The sequence below is a fragment of the Pseudochaenichthys georgianus genome, chromosome 11 (assembly GCF_902827115.2).
Source record: "Pseudochaenichthys georgianus chromosome 11, fPseGeo1.2, whole genome shotgun sequence".
In the NCBI taxonomy this organism is placed as follows: domain Eukaryota; kingdom Metazoa; phylum Chordata; class Actinopteri; order Perciformes; family Channichthyidae; genus Pseudochaenichthys; species Pseudochaenichthys georgianus.
In genome coordinates this window covers 30,121,340-30,139,443 of record NC_047513.1, presented here as the reverse complement: position 1 = coordinate 30,139,443, position 18,104 = coordinate 30,121,340, and the positions used below count along the sequence as shown (strand labels likewise).

Sequence of the window (18,104 nt, the reverse complement as noted above, 5' to 3'; positions counted from 1 at the left end):
GTTTTTCCGCACTCTCACGGGAATATCTCCGCAATGGAGCAAGCTTAAGTTTCATTTACAATTGCATGATATAGCCCAGCGCAACACCTTCATCACACATATTGCCACTTGTTTGCAGCACTTTCAGGCAATTTGTAATCTGTTCTAGAAAAACTATGTGATTTTGGATATTTGTGGAGTTAGGTGGTCCGCGAGTGTTTATTTATTGGTTAAGTGGTCCTTGGTATGAAAAAGTTTGAGAAACACTGCTTGAGGGGTTACTGATAAGGGTTAGGGTTTGGGTGGACAATGGTATTTGAGGGTTAGGGTAAGATTGCACTGGCATACCAATGTAGTTATTTGACATGTTAGTGGAGTTAGAGTTGATTGCACCAGTCCCTGAATATATATTTGGGTAGTAGGTTGAAGTGAGGTGATTGTCTTCTGTCTGGGATTTGTCCTTGTTGAACGTCTGAAAGTGTTTGACCATATTGTTGGTGATTATTGTGAGGTTATGTTTCTGTGTTGAGGTCAGATGTGTGGAGAAGTTCAGAATGGGGAAAGAGACGTCTTGGATGGTATATTGAGGGTTAGGGTTAGGATGCTTATAGTTTAGTTTATTTGTTTATAGTGTTGTGGACAGTCCTCATTGATTCAACTGTCACAAAAACAATAAATGGGGCATTAGCTTTAGCCAACATTGCTCATTTCCAGCTGTTGTCCAGATGATAATAAACACCTTTTTTTAAATCACAACACATCAACAGCATTAGTTATAAAGAAAGGATGAAAGACAAGTGGTTAGGGTTAGGCTAATAGTTTTTGCCAAGTTCGCATATATTAGGTTTACATCCAGACACAACAATCAAAGTAGGACAAGAGTGAAATGAAAAAATAATGAATCGCCTGCCAACTGTCAAAATAATCTATTGAGGGACATTTCATTAAAACATTAAACGAACACTGATTAACCCTTATATACAATCTCTGCCTTCGTCAGACACAATTCTGCTCTCTTTCTGCACTTTCTCTAAACACGTATTCAGGCGCTGCTTCTGGGTTCATACCAACATTAGCTGCACTGCAATTAAGCCTCATTTCACCGCGTTTCACACAATCATATCTGATGAGTGCTCTTTGGAGCTGTCACTCCACGCAGCCTCGACACTTCAGAAGCTACTCTGTCATCATTTTGTAAAACTCAAACCGTGACCTCCTTTTGATGGAGCGTATGTGGTGTGCAATCTGCCTCAGTGTTGACTTTCACTTTGCTAGACGAAGAAAAAACATCTGAATGCGGATGATCTGAAGGGATTTGACTCATCGATGTCTAATGGGCGTGTTTTACTTTTCTTTTTTTTTTAAAAAAAGAACCTGAACATCTGAACATCCTCGACCTCCTCGATCTCACCGCAGGATTCAAACACCATCAACCACGCCTTCCTGCTGTCCCTCCTCGAATCATCACTCAACATCACCGACACTGCACTCTCCTGGCTGAAATCCTACCTCACCGACAGACACAGTTTTCAACATCAACAACTGCACCTCCTCCACTGCTCCTCTGTCCCAAGGTGTCCCCCAGGGTTCAGTGCTTGGCCCCCCTCCTCTTCATCCTCTACATGCTCCCCCTTGGAAAAATAATTCGTCGCCACAACCTTCAATTTCACTGCTACGCCGATGACATCCAACTTTATATCTCAACTAAAACCATCACCCCCACAACACACTCCACTCTCACCAACTGTCTCTCAGAAATAAAAGCATGGATGCAAACAAACAATCTCCAACTGAACAGAACACATCAGACATCATCATCATCGGCCCCCCCATCCCGTATCAAAGACATCCAGAATTTCAACTTCACCATTGACAGCCACACTCTTCCCCCCCCCCCCCCCCTCACATCCGCAACCTCGGAGTCATCTTCGACAGTCAGCTCAAATTCAACCACCACATCAATCACATCACCAGGACCGCCTTTTTCCACCTCAAAAACATTGCCCGTCTCCGCCCATCACTCTCCTCCTCCTCTGCTGCTGGAAACCCTGATTCATTGCATTCATCATTCACGACTCGACTACTGCAATAGCATCCTCTACGGTGAGAAAGTGAGAATACACAAGATGGAAGGAGATAGGCTTGTACATGTATGTGTGAGTGTGATTCCCAAGATACCTGTGACAGCAGTGGTTAAATCATGACATGCTCCAGTCCTCCCACTGCTCACAAAGTCATTGTTGTGAATAAGTAATGGCTCCAGCTGGAGTCCCAGAGCGGTTATCTTTTTGATGCCTTGCTGCCAAATATAGAGACAGCGAGCAAAAAAGCTGAAAGAAGAGTTTCTTACACAACCGCTGAACCTCTGACCATCCTCCATCAGTGTACGTTGCACTGCACTAAACTGGGGTCACACTGCTGGAAGACTGTTCTGATTTTACATTAAAAATCTAATCTGATTTGGCTGTGCAGGTTTTGCATTGCTGGCTTAGGCGGGCAACAGCCGCATCCAGGGGGCTTCCCTCCCCTTCCCACAGTCCAGCTCGTTATCACCAAATTGCATATGAATGAAAGTCATTTTGTACACATTTCCATGCTTTTTGTGTATCATTGCACAATACTACAGGTTCATAATTCTTATTATTATTCTTTTTTAGGATCCCCATTAGCACTAGCATGAGCATTGGCTATTCTTCCTGGGGTCCTCACACAAACAAAACAGCTCATAATTTCATGCAATTTACAGTGCTATATGAAATGAAAACTAAATGGTCATCCAATTTTAGCCAAATAATTGTACATCATAACACATACATACCCACAGGCACAGTTACATTTTACTTTATAATACTGAGATAATTTTTTCAGGCAAATAAAGGACCTGCATTTCAGCCTTTGCATTGTGGGTCTTCGTTTTTGTTCTGAGCAGAACGAAATATTTTTCCAGATGCACTGACCTTCTATATTCACTCTGTCTTGTCACAAGCTATTCTCCATGAATATAAATAATACTGGACATCATTTCCATCAATGCAGACACATCATTTACGTACATGTCAAGCTGGCTGCAGTTTAGATATGGTTTATGTGGAGTATATACCAGAAGATGTCACCAGGATACTTTGTCAGCGTTGTTTTAAACACTGGGCTTTGTCATGAATCGCTGAGTTAGTGGCGATAATACACCAACCCCTGCAGGTATAATGGGAATGGTTTGTACTCATGAGCACAAAGATCCTACTCACTGCACCTCAATATGACATATGGGGCTTTCAGATCAACACTCTTCCCACTGGCTGCACAGTTACTGCACCGCTAATGAAGGGAATGCTCAGTGAACATCAGGATCATTAAACTTTGTGTGTAGAAGGAGGAATGTACGCAGTCTGGCGATGATGATGATGTTGTGTTGATATTTAGTTTATGTGAAGGTTCAATGCAAAAAACAACAACTATGAAAGTAAAGTAATGTATTTGCTCCGCTTAGTCCACCAGGGATAGTAAATGTGTCCCCATTCCCCATGAGAGCCCACTGGCGATAATGTTAGAGCCTGGAGCTGGAAGAGGGAAAGTGTGTGTGTGTGTGTGTGTGTGTGTGTGTGTGTGTGTGTGTGTGTGTGTGTGTGTGTGTGTGTGTGTGTGTGTGTGTGTGTGTGGTGTGGTGTGTGTGTGTGTGTGTGTGTGTGTGTGTGTGTGTGTTGATTGTCACTGGGTTTCTTGACTCCTTAAAGATTGGAAAACAGGCCTGTCTGAGGAACATATTAGAAAACCTAGTTCCCCTTTTGCTAGAGATGTTTCTCATTTTCAGTCAGGGCTTATGCTCTGGTCTGGTAGCAGTACCCCACATTGATCACAAATACAGGGATGAATCTCCAACCTGGTATTTTTCAGCACACTGACAAAAACGCGACAGAAATGGCAATAACAGGTACTGGATTCACGAGTGACACACACACCACACACACACACCACACACACACACACACACACACACACACACACACACACACACACACACACACACACACACACACACACACACACACACACACACACACACACACACACACACACACACACACACACACGCACACACACACACGCACACACACACACACACACACACACACACACACACACACACACACACACACACACACACACACACTAAAGTGTACTGTCAGCATCAGTACTATTCATCAAAGCCTATCCTCCCTTTTGTCTCTCCCCTCATCTTCTGTGCACCTCTTCCTCTCTTCCGCATGACAGTGCAGAAACTGGAAGATGGTGAAAAGGATTACATGTGAAACAATTAAACACATGCATTTGGTATTATTTCATTACTTATGTGATCAAAACTTTGCCAACACAGCAAAACAAAGAAGAACAACATAATTCACTGCAAGTCAGCTAACACCAGCCAGTTCCCTGTCTTCCAGCCTTTCATTTTGCAAAGCGCTTGCTAACAACTCAAAGCTAGTCTAAGAATTGCTCTTGGCCTCTTTGCTGGTCCTGAAAACCTCCTCCTCCCAGTGGTCCAAATCTCCTGTGCTAGCTCTGTAGACTACAGCAATCCCCAAATGATCCAAGCTCCCAGTTCTTGTGGAAACAGCTAACAAGGCAGCTAAAGTTAGCAGCAGTTAGCAGTTAGCGGTTAGCGGCTAGCGGCTAGCAGTTAGCGGATAGACCTACTTTAGCAACAAGAATTATTCAGTCTATCAGGAAACTCTCAGGACAAATTCAATAGCCCTCAGAAAGCGTTGGAGAGACAACCATAACACATCTTCTCCATAGAATAAAACTGTTTCACCAAATTCATTGGGTCAGTTGCGTGTGGTGTACCTCGTTAAGAGTTATTTTCACTATTAAAAGTCAGCAGTTAGTTTAAGGGTTAAAATGTTGCTTTAAAATGTTGGTCATGTATTTCTATTTTGAGAGGGAATTTAAGAAAAAAATCCTAATCCAAACTCTTTATGTACAAATCAATCTTACTTTAGCCCTTTTGAACATTGCTCAAGATAGTCCAAAGCTTGACAGGCCGTGTCTACTTGACTTTAATCATGGCTTAATGGAGGATTTGGGTCTGGAAGAGACAGAGAGATGAATGTAACAGTGTATGCTAAAGAGGGATTCCAGCACCGAGCGGAGGCCTCAAGGGAGAATATGTCCCATTACAGCACGAATCAGGAGGGAGGACTTAATAATAGGCATCGCCACTTCCGCAACTAAGTGCCCTCATAAATGGCAAACAGCTCAACAACTTAATACTAAATGATCATCCACAACAATATGAAGCGGGCGTTGAAGGATCTGATCAATGGGTCCATCGGGGGGAATCTGCAACATTACATTTCATTACATGTGACTTGTTTGACGCTTTTATCCAAAGCGACTTACATACTCAATACTGTGGACAATCCCCACAGGAGCAATTTGGGGTGAAGTTTCTTGCCCAGGGACACAACGGCATGCTGACTGCAGTGGGGTTTGAACCTGTGGTCCCCAAACACCAACGCACAACCCACTGCACCACACGCCTCCCTTATATCCAATCTTACCTGAGAAATAGAGGCAGGAATTGTTTTATCTGACACATGCGCTAAAATGTCACCTCTGCCGACAGTGTCTCCTTGCTGTTAGGTAACAGAGGGGTTTGCACCCTCAGCACTGGGCACCTGCACAAGTCCTTGTATAGGAAGAGAGCGAGGCTAAGATAAGACTTTGACGTCCAAACAGCTGCTGTTTACCTCCCTTTCTCTCCTGCTCACACACTTTCTATAGCTCTCCGTCTTTACCCTCCTTATGTCCCTTCTAGGACAGTCCCTCTACCTGACGCCAACACTTGAATGCGGAACACTCAAGGAAATAAGCCGCTGCCTTATTCCCACTGCAGGGTGCAGAACGGCTGTTTGAGAACGTCCATATTCTTTTAAATATACCAAAATGTACTATGTCAGGTTCAGGTTCGGGTTATGTACCCGTAGGTAGATTCTGTTTGCAGAGAAAAAGACAAGGGTTCCATCCTGACACTAAAAACAAACAACAGACACATCTCTAATAAAGGACTAGTAAAAGTAAAGTATACCCTGCTCAACCAAATCTCAAAATATTTAAAAAACATTTTAAGAAGGAAAACACTATAAACATGAACATTCAAAATTCACAATTAAATAAATAAATAAAAATAGGCATCTGTGTGACGCTCCATGATGTGTTAATTTGTGCAATAGCTGCTGGGATAAAACTGTTTTATACCGCTTCGTTCTACTCCTTGGGACGAGTAACCTCCGAAGGAAGAAGCTTGAGTTCTGAGTGCAGAGGGTGGGAGTCATCGTCTAATATGGAGCTGGATAACCGCTGTAACTGCCTGAGGTACAGCGTCTCCAGGTTTAGCTGTGGCTCACCAATCAGTCTGCTGGACCGCTTTATGATCTGACTCAGAGAGGTTCTGCTCTTCAAAGTCAGGTTACCAAACCATGACATGAAAAAGACTAAGACTAAGACTTGTCAATGTTAACCCATAATACAATGTGAGCACATAATGTGTTCGACAAGCTATATATATATATTTTTTTTTTTTCAAATAATTTTTTTTTTCTTCTCCATGTCCCCTAGGGGGCTCCGTAAGAACCAAAGGAAAGCCAGAATAAGGTGGACACATTAAATCCATTTCATTCAGCACTTTCTGTCTGGCCCTGACCAACATTTCACATGTCCTTGAGTCTGCAACTTAACCAGGATTCCTGATGTACATATGAACGACTGGCCCTCTATAATAAAACATGAACAATCTGCTCTATAAGAAGAAAACAAAGGTGTTTCCAAGATCACCAGGAAATGAATCTACAGGGGTCATTTAGAATTGAGGTGCCATAACTGGTCGGTAAAATGGTCAAGATAGGGTCCTATGGTCAATTAAAATAAGCAATATACACTGTCGAGTCAATAAAGAGGACACAGTACATGTGGCCTGCAGTGTGGCAGAATGACGGTCGTTGGCCACACATATAGGGAAGAGCGCTGCCTAGGATTACAGATCGATGCACATTAACATTCCTAACAGAGGCCTCTTAATGTCTCTTTCATTTCAATTAGAAGAGCCCGAGGTGCCAGTCTCTTCCTCTCCTCCTCTTCACTGTCTTCAGATGGAGGTTATAAGAACCGTTTGGGATGACAGTCATATCTCTCTGCTCTGCCTCTGACAGTTTTATCACTTGACTCAGGTTCAGACGAGCACAGTCTCCTGCAGTGACCTCCAGCTCCTGCAGCTCCAGCATGACTTTGCCTTTTGCACCTATTGTGGGTCTCATCTGTTATTTCCATGGGTGGTGACGAGGACACATTTAAATATGTTCTGGAAACTTACTTCAGAGGTTAATGTATAAGGTGCAAGTATAAGAAGTTATACAGATTTGATATAGTTGTCAGTCTGGAGGATTGTTATTGCATCGCAAAATCACTCAATTTACAAAGAAATCAGAAATCAGAAACAGGTTTATTAACAGGTAGGTTTACACGTACGAGGAATTTGACTAGGTGTCCGTGGTGCAGAGTTTAGGAGCTCTTCCCTGGTGAAAGAGTTCGGTGTGCTGATATGTAAACACTGAATTAAACGCACAAGACAAAACAGAGCGCACCAAAACACGGAAGCAGCCATCTGCGGCACCATCTTAGTTGTTACATTACATGTCACTTGTTAGACGCTTTTCTTACATACTCAATACTGTGGGAAATCCCCACAGGAGCAATTTGGGGTGAAGTGTCTCAGGGACACAACGACATGCTGACTGCAGTGGGGTTTGAACCTGTGATCCGAACATCAACGCACAACCCACTGCGCCACACGCCTCCCAGTTATGAGTTAAGACATTACCTCATTCCTGTGTCTGTCACGATCGCCCATTTCCACCAACAAACATAGCTTTGAAATGTAAAAAAAATATCCTGGAAGTCATTATTAACCACAAACGTTCTTGAAATAATGACATAAAAGCTTAAAATAATGAGAAACTAAACCAAAAGAATGACTTATAATTCCTCAGTATCTCAAAACGGTCACAATAACACATTTGTATTATAAAAAAGGGCTTATGATCTCAAACTAACAATACACTTTTCATTTCAAGGAATTATGCTAAGAGTTACTTGATATTTTGAAATGCATTAGTTCAAAATATATGTTTATTGTTTTCCTGTTTCACTTTTTGCCTGGAACAAAAACATCTGTTACTGATGAAGTTGTGTATTTCAATAATATAGCTTGTAGCTCTTGATCAGTTGTTACAAATACAAATAATTCCTTTGGTAAATTGCAAGATTGGTTGATGAAAACAAAACTGGCTCATTTAAAATGGCAACTTTTTTTTTTTGGAGTCTCTGTGTGTGTGAAATGTGATGGCCAAGGCGAAGTGCGGAGTTATCGAGAGAGAGACGAAAGTATAGAGAAAGTATCTAGTCTGTATGTATGTAATACAGTGTCAATATAGCTTGAAGAACGTGAATAAATGGAGGTTCTTCCCACGGCACCCGAACGCCTCGTTCCCCTCGAAATGTCTGGGCAGCTGGTTGCCGGCTGCCAACGAGCCAAGTCAGAAACCACCGGTGTGTATTCGAAACTACGGTTTCGGTGCCGAGATACCGTTAATAGTAAAAAGGTAACATCGGTAACACATTAACCTGAAATTGAGCTATCAGTGTATTATATTTCTTCAATTACTCGACATGGGAGCTATTGCTGTACTCAATGGGTTGCTTTCCATAGGGAATTGAGATTTTGTACCTCTTTTCGGGAACATATTTCCAGAGGTGCTTTCTGTGTTGAAACTGAAGGAGTGCTGATGGGGTACAAACAGTACTGGAGTGGCCTTAATCCATCTGAAGCTGCAGGGGAAGGAGAGAGTCTGCAGAGGCTTTGAAGTGGCGTTATCGCTCACTTTTCCTCAAGTCACTGCTAACCCCCAAACTGCCCCTGGTGCAGTTTCATTACACTTTATGCTTGTGTGTGTGTGCCGGGCAGAATATTTATGGTTGAGTCATGCAAATGAAGATGAAGGAGAATCCCGGGTGAAATGAGTTGAGGGAAATTCCATGGAGAAGTTTGAATAATGGAGCACTGGGATCGGACAGAAGAAGGACAAGACTCTTAGCTCTGAAAAGAAGACGTTTGAAAGAGAAGTGTCAAGAGTTTGATTAAGAGATAATGAAACATGTTTCAGTCCATTACCAAGTCCCCTCGATGCCAAACGGAACCCGTTCAACTCTGCGTGTTGGCACCTTCGCAATGTCACACAAAATCAAGCTTATGAAAACTGCCATCCTAAAATGTTGCTCCACCAAAAACCTGCTGACATCATCTACTTTCATTCTTGGGTATTTGGCCCTTTCATCCTTGGCGGCGCAATTCAATTTCATGGCCGATCTCACGGGACTAAAGCAATTCACCTTTCTCCTCTCTGCACTGTGCAATACTGCAGGTAAACTGTTAACGTGTTTTTTAATCTTAAGACTGTAATGTACCGGTAAGTTGAATGTGGAGGCACAGAATCATTTACACAGAGTCGTCAATAAAAACTTCCTCCTGGACTTTGAAGAGATTCAGACATTTCTGTCGGTAAGGTTCAAAACCATAATCTTCAGACAAATCTAAGGAATGGTAAGAAACTCCCAAATAACAAATCGGCGTCCTGCCAGCTCGACCAAGGCGTCAGCCCTTGCCTCAAATAAATGGACTTTGAGTCAATGAGCGGGTGTTGGACATGGACAATGTCCTGTTATATGCTACATGCATGAAAGCAAGAAAGGAGGGTAAAGTAGGCGACTGTCCCAGAGTCCCAAAACTCCAGAGGCTATGAAAGCTCCATGGAGAAAGTGTCAACTAGTTTGTACACGTTGATGAAAATGTTCTCGAGGACATGCAAGCAAGATCAATTTCCACGGCAAGAGGAAATGTTACCTGCTGACCTCCAAGACCTTCAAGTTAATCGACAGGGTGCGTACCCCCTAGAACAGGGGTGTCAAACTCAATTTCATCGCAGGCCACATTATAATTATGGTTGCACTCAAAGGGCCGGTGGTAACTTTAAGACTATATAAATATACATAGATAAATATATATAATATAATGTATTATTTAACAATATTTCCTCTGCATTGGATTATTATCTGATAGGGTAATAACTTAACTACGTCTGAAAGCAGAAGTCTAGGGCAAATAAGTGAAAGTAATTGTTTCAAGTCTCTTCAGTGCGCATCTCACAAAATGAGATGCATTGTGGGACATGTAGTTTATGGGCAACGTGCTCCTGTAAAGCGGCACGTAACATTATAATAAACGTATTATATTCTTTGTAAGCTCTTGTGGGCCACATACAATGAGGTGGCGGGCCGGATTTGGCCCCCGGGCCTTGAGTTTGACACCCCTGCCCTAGAATAAGAAGTATTTTTCTGATGTAACAACATTATTGTTAAGGTATGGTTCGGTTCAGGCACAAAAACAAATAAGTTGAGGACAAGGAATAAACAAAATGTGGAACTTCGTCGTCATTATCATTAAGAAATTAATTAAGGTTGGGGAATATTCTTAGTAAAAAGAAACCAAGGTTGATAGTGTGAACTAAACAACTGCTTCCTGAGTTTACGTCCGATGTTTCTTCGACACATTGATCCATCTGCTACCAGCTTGTCGAACACATTATGTGCTCACATTGTATTATGGGTTAACATTGACAAGTCTTAGTCTTAGTCTTTTTCATGTCATGGTTTGGTAACCTGACTTTGAAGAGCAGAACCTCTCTGAGTCAGATCATAAAGCGGTCCAGCAGACTGATTGGTGAGCCACCGCTAAACCTGGAGACGCTGTACCTCAAGCAGTTACAGCGGTTATCCAGCTCCATATTAGACGATGACTCCCACCCTCTGCACTCAGAACTCAAGCTTCTTCCTTCGGAGGTTACTCGTCCCAAGGAGTAGAACGAAGCGGTATAAAACAGTTTTATCCCAGCAGCTATTGCACAAATTAACACATCATGGAGCGTCACACAGATGCCTATTTTTATTTATTTATTTAATTGTGAATTTTGAATGTTCATGTTTATAGTGTTTTCCTTCTTAAAATGTTTTTTAAATATTTTGAGATTTGGTTGAGCAGGGTATACTTTACTTTTACTAGTCCTTTATTAGAGATGTGTCTGTTGTTTGTTTTTAGTGTCAGGATGGAACCCTTGTCTTTTTCTCTGCAAACAGAATCTACCTATGGGTACATAACCCGAACCTGAACCTGACATAGTACTTTTTGGTGGAGCAACATTTTAGGATGGCAGTTTTCATAAGCTTGATTTTGTGTGACATTGCGAAGGTGCCAACACGCAGAGTTGAACGGGTTCCGTTTGGCATCGAGGGGACTTGGTAATGGACTGAAACATGTTTCATTATCTCTTAATCAAACTCTTGACACTTCTCTTTCAAACGTCTTCTTTTCAGAGCTAAGAGTCTTGTCCTTCTTCTGTCTGATCCCAGTGCTCCATTATTCAAACTTCTCCATGGAATTTCCCTCAACTCATTTCACCCGGGATTCTCCTTCATCTTCATTTGCATGACTCAACCATAAATATTCTGCCCGGCACACACACACAAGCATAAAGTGTAATGAAACTGCACCAGGGGCAGTTTGGGGGTTAGCAGTGACTTGAGGAAAAAGTGAGCGATAACGCCACTTCAAAGCCTCTGCAGACTCTCTCCTTCCCCTGCAGCTTCAGATGGATTAAGGCCACTCCAGTACTGTTTGTACCCCATCAGCACTCCTTCAGTTTCAACACAGAAAGCACCTCTGGAAATATGTTCCCGAAAAGAGGTACAAAATCTCAATTCCCTATGGAAAGCAACCCATTGAGTACAGCAATAGCTCCCATGTCGAGTAATTGAAGACATATCATACACTGATAGCTCAATATCAGGTTAATGTGTTACCGATGTTACCTTTTTACTATTAACGGTATCTCGGCACCGAAACCGTAGTTTCGAATACACACCGGTGGTTTCTGACTTGGCTCGTTGGCAGCCGGCAACCAGCTGCCCAGACATTTCGAGGGGAACGAGGCGTTCGGGTGCCGTGGGAAGAACCTCCATTTATTCACGTTCTTCAAGCTATATTGACACTGTATTACATACATACAGACTAGATACTTTCTCTATACTTTCGTCTCTCTCTCGATAACTCCGCACTTCGCCTTGGCCATCACATTTCACACACACAGAGACTCCAAAAAAAAAAAGTTGCCATTTTAAATGAGCCAGTTTTGTTTTCATCAACCAATCTTGCAATTTACCAAAGGAATTATTTGTATTTGTAACAACTGATCAAGAGCTACAAGCTATATTATTGAAATACACAACTTCATCAGTAACAGATGTTTTTGTTCCCAGGCAAAAAGTGAAACAGGAAAACAATAAACATATATTTTGAACTAATGCATTTCAAAATATCAAGTAACTCTTAGCATAATTCCTTGAAATGAAAAGTGTATTGTTAGTTTGAGATCATAAGCCCTTTTTTATAATACAAATGTGTTATTGTGACCGTTTTGAGATACTGAGGAATTATAAGTCATTCTTTTGGTTTAGTTTCTCATTATTTTAAGCTTTTATGTCATTATTTCAAGAACGTTTGTGGTTAATAATGACTTACAGGATATTTTTTTTACATTTCAAAGCTATGTTTTTTGGTGGAAATGGGCGATCGTGACAGACACAGGAATGAGGTAATGTCTTAACTCATAACTGGGAGGCGTGTGGCGCAGTGGGTTGTGCGTTGATGTTCGGATCACAGGTTCAAACCCCACTGCAGTCAGCATGTCGTTGTGTCCCTGAGACACTTCACCCCAAATTGCTCCTGTGGGGATTTCCCACAGTATTGAGTATGTAAGAAAAGCGTCTAACAAGTGACATGTAATGTAACAACTAAGATGGTGCCGCAGATGGCTGCTTCCGTGTTTTGGTGCGCTCTGTTTTGTCTTGTGCGTTAATTCAGTGTTTACATATCAGCACACCGAACTCTTTCACCAGGGAAGAGCTCCTAAACTCTGCACCACGACACCTAGTCAAATTCCTCGTACGTGTAAACCTACCTGTTAATAAACCTGTTTCTGATTTCTGATTTCTTTTGTAAATTGAGTGATTTTGCGATGCAATAACAATCCTCCAGACTGACAACTATATCAAATCTGTATAACTTCTTATACTTGCACCTTATACATTAACCTCTGAAGTAAGTTTCCAGAACATATTTAAATGTGTCCTCGTCACCACCCATGGAAATAACAGATGAGACCCACAATAGGTGCAAAAGGCAAAGTCATGCTGGAGCTGCAGGAGCTGGAGGTCACTGCAGGAGACTGTGCTCGTCTGAACCTGAGTCAAGTGATAAAACTGTCAGAGGCAGAGCAGAGAGATATGACTGTCATCCCAAACGGTTCTTATAACCTCCATCTGAAGACAGTGAAGAGGAGGAGAGGAAGAGACTGGCACCTCGGGCTCTTCTAATTGAAATGAAAGAGACATTAAGAGGCCTCTGTTAGGAATGTTAATGTGCATCGATCTGTAATCCTAGGCAGCGCTCTTCCCTATATGTGTGGCCAACGACCGTCATTCTGCCACACTGCAGGCCACATGTACTGTGTCCTCTTTATTGACTCGACAGTGTATATTGCTTATTTTAATTGACCATAGGACCCTATCTTGACCATTTTACTGACCAGTTATGGCACCTCAATTCTAAATGACCCCTGTAGACTCATTTCCTGGTGATCTTGGAAACACCTTTGTTTTCTTCTCATAGAGCAGATTGTTCATGTTTTATTATAGAGGGCCAGTCGTTCATATGTACATCAGGAATCCTGGTTAAGTTGCAGACTCAAGGACATGTGAAATGTTGGTCAGGGCCAGACAGAAAGTGCTGAATGAAATGGATTTAATGTGTCCACCTTATTCTGGCTTTCCTTTGGTTCTTACGGAGCCCCCTAGGGGACATGGAGAAGAAAAAAAAATGTATTTGAAAAAAAAAAAAAAAAAGTTTGGCGAGATCTCGCAAACCCCCGTTGCAGTTTGTAGACGGTCCCTAAGCACTCCTCTCCCTCCTCCAGCTGCGGGTTGTGACCAATTATTGATGTTTAGCTCGGATGACGGCGCGTATCGAACTGTTCTGTCTACCTTGCTATGATTGTAAAGTCATGTTGTTTGTATGTTTACAACGTTATGTTCATGAGTTATTGATCCGCGAAATTCGAATCTGTCTCAGCTGACCCAACTCAGCTCAGAGGAACGTGCATGTCCCCTCGCTCTGAGTGTTCTCTTGAGGTGTCTTCACTTATGTGAAACCTTTATACAGTCTATGTGTGAAACCCGTGCCTATTGCCAAGCACTGATGTTATATCTTTATATTTAAGGCCAAGCTCAAAGTAAAATCGATGAACTGTTCGAGATCTCGCAAAACTTTTTTTTGTTCAAATTATTATTTTTTTTCTTCTCCATGTCCCCTAGGGGGCTCCGTAGAATATAAATAAATTGCGTTGCAGAGGCTACACTAATTTCATTTAGTAAATTCGAAGACCTGCTGTTTCCCATTTTTTCAGTGCACAAAAGTTTTGAGTACTCAGTGGGTTTTACAGTGTAGGTGAGTTGTATTACAGTCTAGATTCCATTTTTTCTGTTTTTTGGTGATATTGATTGTCTAGATTTAAAGAGAATTTCAACAAATACAACACATAAACATAACTCACACTAGCTTTATAGTGTGTGTGTGTGTGTGGTGTGTGTGTGTGTGTGTGTGTGTGTGTGTGTGTGTGTGTGTGTGTGTGTGTGTGTGTGCGTGCGTGCGTGCGTGTGTTTGAGAGAGAGAGAGAGAAAGATAGAGAGAGAGAGGAGCTGTGGCGGCACGTTACTCTCTGCAGCACTTGCGCACGCCTCCTCTCACCTCTCTCCGGTAGTTGAGCCTCTCCACGCCGCCGCTCCGTCACCGGTAGCCGGCCTGTGAGTCTGGAGGCTCTCCGAGACAAACCAACACCACCACCTTTGCTCCCCCTTTCTCTCCACACGCCTCCTCCTGCTCTTCTGGCTCCGCTTCTGCTGCAGCGTCCAAGTTCAGGTGAGCCTCGTCCCCGGAACAACAAGTCCTCTCTCCGGCACCGGGATGCTCGCTCGCTCCTTCCCGTTAAATGTGATGTTATAAATGGGCCGCGCAGGCTGTGAAGCCTCGCCAGAAGAAGCAGCAGGATGGAGGATAAACCCGGATCATGTGCGGCGGGGCTGCTGCTCCTGCTAGGCTTCCTCTCCTCCGTTCATGCCGGTGAGTTTCACCACAGGTTGATGGGCGTCATTGTGATCAACACGCTGCCGTGGAGTGTTGGTGTATGACCACAGCTGTCTGATCATGCATCCAGTAAAGTGCAGCTGATGTGTGACATTGCTATGGATGTGCCAGCTTCTACATTTGCATCAGCTAAAGGCAATAAGCGTTGCAAAGGCTAAACATGGCTGACACAAGTTAGTATCTGTGTCATGAGTTATAAGCTAATATGCTATTTGCAAGTTCTCCTCTGGAGAATATTTCTGGAAACACTGGTCATTTTGATAAACCATCTTTGTTGTAGCCCTCACTGTGATTGGTTGATGAAAGTTCTTGAAATAATTGAATACACTGGCAAATGTGCACTTAAATAAAGATAATAGGGTGTTAAAACTACACAAAGGTGAACAAATATGTTGTTTTTTTGCTTTATTGATTTGTTTTGATTGTCTGAAAAATCAATCAATCAATCAATCAATCAATCAATCAATCAATCAATCAATCAATGTTTATTTATATAGCCCAATATCACAAATGTTACATTCGTCTCCGTGGACTACACAGTGTGTACATAATATCAGTATGACAATACGACACCCTCTGTCCTTAGACCCTCTGTCCTTAGACCCTCTGTCTTTAGACCCTCACATCGTACAAGGAAACACTTCCAGAGAAAACCCACAGTTTAAAGGGAACATGGGAGAAACCTCAGGGAGAGCAGCAGAGGAGGGATCCCTCTCCCAGGACGGACAGACGTGCAATAGATGCCGTGTGTAAATTGAAAAGATAATACATTTGCAACATAGGTAGTCCAGATGTTTGGAAATGCATGTGTCTGTAATAAGAAGATGAATCCACGAGGATGTCAGCTATCTGGTGGGAGCCATCAGTGAAGTAGTGTGGTGAGAGTCTGGCAGGACCGCAGAGACAGGTTCAGCCACGACTCGAAGTCCAGGACTCAGATCCAGTGCTCAGGACACAGGCCTGAGCACTGGATATAGAACCTACAGGCCTTTCATGTTAATTATGTCCCAGCAATAATTACGATAAAATTATTTCTTGACCTTTTTATGCCACTTATGATACTTAGCATAATGATCCAGGTACACCTAACCCTAACTCTAAACAATATACTTCTTAAATTGGAATTGCAATGTCAACATATTCAAAAGAATGTAGAATTTAACAAAGTTATGTCTAATATATCGTACGAAAAGCAGATAACGTAAGAAATATTGTGTACTGTAAAAAGGTCGTACGATTACTCAACGTAAAAATGATCAGGGCCAAGTCTATCATAGGATAAGAAAATAAAGTATATAAAAGCGTATAATCCAGCATTAGCCTTACATCATTTAATATACTTGGCTCTCAGACTCTTGGTTGGAAAACAAGACATTTAAAGCTGTCACCTTCTCGATGTATCAAGACAACAATCTGTGTGTTGCCTCGTCCAAAATCCCTCAGCTTCAACCACCACCAAAGCCCTGAAGCAATACGACGCAGTATTGGATTGAACGAGGATGAGCTCTTCCCATTCAGATCCCTAAATACAGCACAGATCTGATCATGGTATGTCATGCGTGGTGGATGTGGTTCCTCGTCTATCTTTCATGCATAACTTTTACCTGCAGCGTCTTACAGCAAGAAGAGCATTCATCCCCTTCGTAAGACCTTGGTTGCACCGCGTCCCGCTGATAAGCTGAGAGATGACAGATAGGCCTTTGAAAAACCCAAATCCTGGCGATAAGATCACGTGGGATTTATCTCACCTCCACAGATTTGATTTTTGGCTTCCTGAAACTGGAGATGAAATGTAGTCTTGGGAGATTCTGCAGCTCTTTGGCAGCAAATTGCCTTAAGAATGGATGGGAACCCCTCTCTGCTTGTTCCTGTGGGTGTGTGCAAGTGCTGGGAGATATAAGCTAGTCAAACAGGGAGTCATAGCAATGCATCACACACATACTCTGCATCACAAACACCGCCTTCGAGAGCCCAACGGAAAGAGTTCGGCCCCCTACTAAAACATGACATTTGCCAACACCATGTAACGGTCCAGCTTTCTCTGCTGTGACTGCGTTAGCGTTGGGCATCGACACACAGTGTACATTCTTCTTCCTGTAATGCCATTATTTGAGTCTGGGAACAGATGTCGGAGGCCGCGTGTTCAATATTTGCAGAAGTGCGACAATATGACAATCTAATTTGCAAAAGGACTGCAGTTCCTGCTTGTGTAATCTGGCGGGTAAACAGAGAGGAGGGGAGGCAGAGGAGCATAGTGGCATCACACTGAGACACAGACTCTTTAATGGAGAGGAGACGGTAACATTTATAAATAAAAAGCGTTAGGCCTAAATGTAAAAGCCAGGAGTCTTTAGCGGCTAACGTTAGCAAAGTCTAAAAATATATTTCTGTTAGGTCTTCATCAAATATCATGATATTTTTTACCATATACATGGACAACGATATTGCCACGATATTGTAGGTATTTGTGCTTTCATAACATATTCACAAAATGATTTTTTTGATAGATAAATATAAATAAGGATAATAAAAATATGATTAATGACTTAGTGAGTAAAGATGAATTATACATATTAGAAAACTTAATCACTTTAATGTAAGCAGTGTTTACAACGGGGAAAAGACAACATGTATGCCATATTACAATATCCCAAAATACAGGTTGATATCTTATATCTCAATATCAATATAGTATTCATTTATTGACAATCTTTAATTTCTGTGCATGGGATTTGCTCTCCCTTTTGATTTCAAATGAGCCACT

General features: G+C 42.2%; 1 protein-coding gene across 2 annotated transcripts in view; it reads left to right on the top strand.

The window, feature by feature from the left end:
- Positions 1-14,937: 14,937 nt before the first annotated feature.
- Positions 14,938-18,104, top strand: part of fndc5b (fibronectin type III domain containing 5b) — a 27,607-nt gene continuing 24,440 nt past the window's right edge. For both annotated transcript variants that reach the window (XM_034094817.1, XM_034094816.1), the window contains exon 1: positions 14,938-15,316. In XM_034094817.1, the coding sequence (XP_033950708.1) occupies positions 15,244-15,316 (73 nt within the window). In that variant the 5' untranslated portion in view covers positions 14,938-15,243. The remainder of the gene's footprint in view (positions 15,317-18,104) is intronic.